This window comes from Colobus angolensis, unplaced genomic scaffold (genome assembly GCF_000951035.1).
Source record: "Colobus angolensis palliatus isolate OR3802 unplaced genomic scaffold, Cang.pa_1.0 Scaffold393, whole genome shotgun sequence".
Taxonomy (NCBI): Eukaryota; Metazoa; Chordata; class Mammalia; order Primates; family Cercopithecidae; genus Colobus; species Colobus angolensis.
In genome coordinates, this window is record NW_012117299.1 from 426,909 (window position 1) to 432,696 (window position 5,788).

Consider the following 5,788-nt stretch of genomic DNA (forward strand, 5'->3'; position numbering starts at 1 on the left):
CTTGAACTCCTGGGCTCAAGCAATCTGCCCACCTTGGACTCCCAAAGTGCTGGGATTACAGGCATAAGCCACCATACCCAGCCTGCATTAAAGTTTTTAGTGAGCATTAGTGAATTGCCTTTGTTCCACATTGTATTTACAGAGTGAGATGAGATACCAAAGAAGCACCCATGTCTTATCTTTACAGGATTCAAAAGAAATTATTGGGTTCCATTTTATTTACAATGAGAACCCTACATCATTTTCTGCCATCTCATTTTATCAGCCACAAAATATACGTTAGCAAAATGATAGCTTTTAAATGAATAAGTTCTAATTTCCAAGTCGTAAATAATTGCTAAACACAACTATATTTCCTCTGGAGTAATTTTTCAGTTTAGCCAATTGTTCCCTACTATAAAAATAAATAAGTTACAAAACTACATACAAAAGAAGAAATAGCTTCAGGACCTGTATAACTCTGAGTCAGGGTTGCATGAGATTGTCAAACCACAGCTCTCCCAAGATCTTCTAGTGTTAGTTGATTAGTTAAACCAGCAGGATTATTCAGTAATGGATTTTGCCCTGGGCAATGCTAACGCAGCTATGCTCCTGATGAAAACTAACCTCAAAATTTGGGCCCCATTGCCTTTGACTAAAGCTCCATGTAATGATTAGCACTGCTCCTTTCTACACAGAAAATGGAAGAGAAAATTGAAGTAATTATGTTGGCAATTTAAATAAAAAAGGAAATATCCAGATACTTGAGGCAAAGGGGAATTGGATATTTGAACTAAGCAGATAACAATCTGAGTTCTCAATTTCACTTTGCCAAGAATACAAAGCATTTTATAAATGAAGATTACTGAGCAGAGATTTCTAAAGGTTACGTCTAGTCCACATGAGCAGAAGCCCCCAAACTAATCTTCTTCTGGATATCTCAGCAAAATGTGGCATTAATTAAGGTTATTTCAGTTTTCTTGTGCTATTCAAATTTTCAGAGACTGCGTTTGTCAATAAGCTGTCAGGCAAGATATCCTCACAAACATGAATATATAACTTTTTAATTCAATTTTCACTTACCTTTGAACTTCTGCAGGACGGGCAGCTGTCATGAGGAATGTGGGTAACAGCTGTCAATGATTCTCGTTCTGCCTCCCACCAAAGAACTAGTTCCTCCTAAGAAGTAGCAGAGGCCTCTTCTCCCAGAGTCCAGCGGCCCCTTGTTGCATTTGCCCCCTATTATCTCAGCTACTCTGTTTTATGTTCTTTACTGCTTCCAGACTGTTGTCACTGCTGATGTTATTATTCTTCTCCTTGGCTGCCAGCATCCCCGATGCCAGCCCTATAGGATATGGGTCCAATAAATACCGCCTGGCCATGTATCTTTGTACTCTGTTTCTCTTGATGCTGAGGAATAATTTTGTATAACTTTAGAGTTCATCAGTCCCCACCTCCTCATGGCCCTGTCTTTCTTCCATTTGATCAATATTATTCAGGTAATATAAAAGAGGACCCTCAATTCATGAACCCTTACCTCCAGACAGTAAATAGTTTTAAACCATTTTAATTGCACTGCCAGATTTTGTAACACTTTTATTTTATTTTATTTTATTTTATATCCCTGGACTGATTAGGAAGTTTAGCCTTTTAACAATACGATACCTCCAATCAGTTGGGCCCTCCTGTGAATAATAATGATTTCCTTCTGCCTACCTGCCTGTCAAAGTTGGACTTTTGTTTCTCCTGCCTTTGGTTTGCATGGAAACATCAACTCTTCCAGGGCCTCAAGCCTACCAGCTTTTGGACTGGAACTACACCATCAACTTTCCTGGGTCCCGACCTTGCCAACTGCAATTCTATTCTTAGGACTTGTTTAGTCTCTACAATTATGTGAGCCAATTCCTTATGTTACACACATACAAATACTACACACACACACACACACACACACACATATACATATATCTTATATAACACACATACATATTATATATATAATATGTGACATATATACCAATATCTTATATATTCTTTTTCTCTGGGGAACACTGACTGATACACCAACTCCAGCTCACTCTGATATTTGTTTTGTTTACTATCCAAGTATTTTTAAATTTTTTTCTAAATTATGAGTTTAGATTGTTTTAAGTGTTTCCCCACTTGTAAATAATTGAAGAATCTCATTGCCAAAGGCAGTTGCTCTATGATCAGCTTTCTCTTTTCCTTATAAATACGGAATCAAAATAAATGCGTGCTGGCCCTCCATCCTGTTGCAATTCTTCAAACTCTTCTTCATATTATTATGTTCATGACCCGTGTTCACAAAAAAGGGTCTCCCATGAACTTCTGCTCTATTCTAACTTCTGGAAGTTCACTGTCTGTGAGGCTTCATAAAGTGGCCTTACATTTTCTACAGCTGACAATGCCCCTTATGAACCATCATGTCTTGTGAGGCTCCCAAAGCTAATTGTCAATACTTAGGGCTCAGGATAGTGCCCAGTTGTGTGAGATTGGATTATCTCTGGGTCAGGAAAAGGATTTTGCCTCAACACTGTGCCACTTTCCTACCAACCGTCCCCCAAGACACAGATCCTGCTGGCACTTAGGAAAGACTGTGAAATTCCGGGCAGAAGCCAAGCTCCCTGTCTTTCCAGTTTTTTTTTTTTCTGTCCCTACCAAAGTTTTTAAAATTGTAAGTTCCATTTTAGTTAGAGCTCAAGTTCAAAAAAATGTCCTTCCTTACCTTTAGCTGATATCGAGAATGTGTCTCCCTACACAGGGCTCAGTATTGAGAGGGCAGACTTCATCTACCTACAGAGATCACTGACCTTCCCTGTTGCATTAGGCAGCTTATTTTAGGCTAAATCTTTCTCAATACAGATGCTCCTCAATTTCCAATGGCGTTATGTCTCAAAAAACTCATTATAAATTAAAAAAAAAAAATCACAGGTCAACAATGCATTTAATAAGTCCTGAATAAACCCACCTCAAAGTCAAAAATTGTAAATGTAACCATCATAAGTTGGAGACCCTCTGCATTTGTGAGTTAGGAATAGGATGTTGAGAGCAGGAAGGAGAAAAAAAAAAACAGGTCAACATTTTAAACAATTATTTTATTAAACGATCATCTTTTACATGTCATCAGACCTTACCCCTGAAGTGCAAAAAACAGTTTGAGGTATTAAAACTGAAGAAATGTTTGCACACATTTTGTAAGGTTTTTCACACTATAAGAACTGTAAAATTCAGTATAACTAAATACTCCATAGAACTGTAGATTTATAAGAACAAAGTTGTAAAAAACAGGCTTGGTTTATCTCATTATAACTCTGATTCTTCCTTTTATGATGAAAGGGTGGCAAAAAATAATATGATACTTAAGTTTCCCAAATGATATGTATCCATTATTCGATTCTATAAAATGGAGTATAGAATTGAAAAGGCCAACAGCTGAAACAGCGGCCGTTCCAAAAGCATAAAAATCAAATTGACAAAACAGCTTAAATGATATAATGTCCTATTCACAGAACTTAATCCTAGAATCAATGGCAATTCACTTAAAGTATCTGAAATAGATTTACCAGCATATTTCAATACTATCCATGTACACATAGGGTAATATTAGTAGTATGGTCAGTTAATCATGTTAACACAGATAAAGTTCAGAACAGTCACTTCGAAGTTATTTTGAAGTAACACAGGGAAGAGCAGACTGGCTTTTTACGTGATTTAAAATTTTTTTTGTGAAGAAATTATCCAGAGACTTTCCAGATCCCACTTCCCTTGGCATCTACACCTTGAAATAAAAAGTTGATGCAATTATATAGCTAATTATTGCAATATAAACACTTTCTCCTGAAATATCCAGGCAAATTGGAGAAAAAGTGTTTTTCAGCTTGAGGATTGATTTAATTATTAACTCACATTGTAGACATTTCATTTGAAGCAATCTAATAATGCTTGATGATTCACATGCAGTATAGTAAATTAAGTCCCAACTAATGGGTCACCAATGTTGAATAGAAATTAGCGATTACAGCAATTTCTTACAGTTAACATGGCACTTCTAGTAACTTCACATGCTGGGTTTTGGTTGGCTATTAAATTGTTTTATTTGTTCAGCGCATAGGTAGCTTAAGCAAAGAGAACGTTGATTTTTTTTGTAAGAACATGGGCTGCTTAAAACTTGCTTTTTTGCAAAACTGATAAAGGATCAAATGCTTCTTGCAGTTTACTATTAGAGGAAAATATTGTTTATTCATGGCAATTATGAAACCTATAAGAAGATACCTTAAAAAGAAACCCTCTCCTGATTAATTGTATTGCCTGGCACCAAAAATATGGGGGGAAAGAATATCTTTTAATGTAGATTCCAACAATGTTCTGCAAACGACACTTAACCTAAGTTTCCTTTTTGTTTTAGGAAAAAGGGAATCTAAAGTGTTCAAAACCCTTCTAGGAAGAGTATGTTTATGAGCTGATGATAATGTTCTCTTTTCACAACTACGGCTTGTTTTCACATGTAATGATTCCTGAATTAAAAATAATCTTTGCATAGTTACCTCACTGCTGGAAGCACAGCTGCAACAGCAGTTGAACTGTTTACCTGGGAGGAGAGTTAACATGTGCTGGTGTTCTCACGAGAACCAGAAGAAGAAAACCGATCACAGCCATTCCTATTGTAACAAATAATGATCTAGGGACACTTAGTACTAGGTACACTTGGAAGCTAACAACTATTTTCACTATCTTCTATACAAAAGGATGCCCCAGGTTAAGAGATATGTCCCAAGAGTTTCTTTTAAAATGAGTATTGTCAGACATGGAAATCAGCCAAAAACACAGGAGGTCATAGAATGAGTAGTTAAATCTCAGGTATCCAAATTGGCCAGTCCAATTAAAACACATCCTGAAGCGGGGAATATCTGGATTAAAACAAAAAGCAACATTTATTCTAGGACCACATGTGCAAATCTAAATGCTGCTGCAGTGGGCTTTAATGCTTAAGGGGGAAATGCAACACATTTCATTTTTTGTCTACTCCAACCTTTTATCTTTTAACCAACAATCAAAAGCAAACTGACGTAAAATGAAATATTACTGATCCTGGAAGACGTAAGTCCTGAATATTTTTCACTTATTGTCAATGTATTCATTGGTGGCATAAAAATGCGGCTGGCCACATACATCAGTGACAATAGCAATATTATAAACTTCTTTCACTATCATTATGCTGACAAGCTACACTGTGAAATTTATCAAACCTACAAATATTGAATGCGGACTGACATGAAATTCAGATGGAACACCGACTGCAGTCACACATAGTTTAGTCAGTGAAGCCTTCTCCGGAGAGCAGGCACCTGTTATAGTCAGTCAAAGACTGGGTTTCTTATGCCATTCAACACTAAACTGGTGGGTCCCTTCCTGTGCAGAACGGCCAGTGAGCACAGAAGAAGAGAAAAGCTCGTAACTCCCAGAATGACCATTCCTGATATCAGTGCACTGGTGATGGCGTTCAGCTGGAAGGGAGGCACACTTGGAGAACCTGCAAATAATGAAACACACCCAGTTGTAAAGGCCCCATGTAATATTTATCTCACCTTAACCCAATTCTACCTGCAAAACGTCTTTCATCAGCATCTCATAGAATAGCAGCATGGCACTGAATTGTGTTACAATCTATTTGACTGTAATTCAACTCAATACCAAAGGATTGTATGGTTTAGAGGCTGCCCATGGTCCACCAAAACCAAAAATACCAAAAAGCTATCAACTGCTATAAAAATTGACCAACAGATCACAT

General features: G+C 37.0%; 1 protein-coding gene across 1 annotated transcript in view; it reads right to left on the bottom strand.

The window, feature by feature from the left end:
- Window positions 1–5,011: 5,011 nt before the first annotated feature.
- The window catches only part of ZPLD1 (zona pellucida-like domain containing 1), a 42,495-nt gene continuing 41,718 nt past the window's right edge, over window positions 5,012–5,788 (bottom strand). The window contains exon 10 of the mRNA XM_011955047.1: window positions 5,012–5,530. Coding sequence (XP_011810437.1) covers window positions 5,355–5,530 — 176 coding nt within the window. The 3' untranslated portion in view covers window positions 5,012–5,354. The remainder of the gene's footprint in view (window positions 5,531–5,788) is intronic.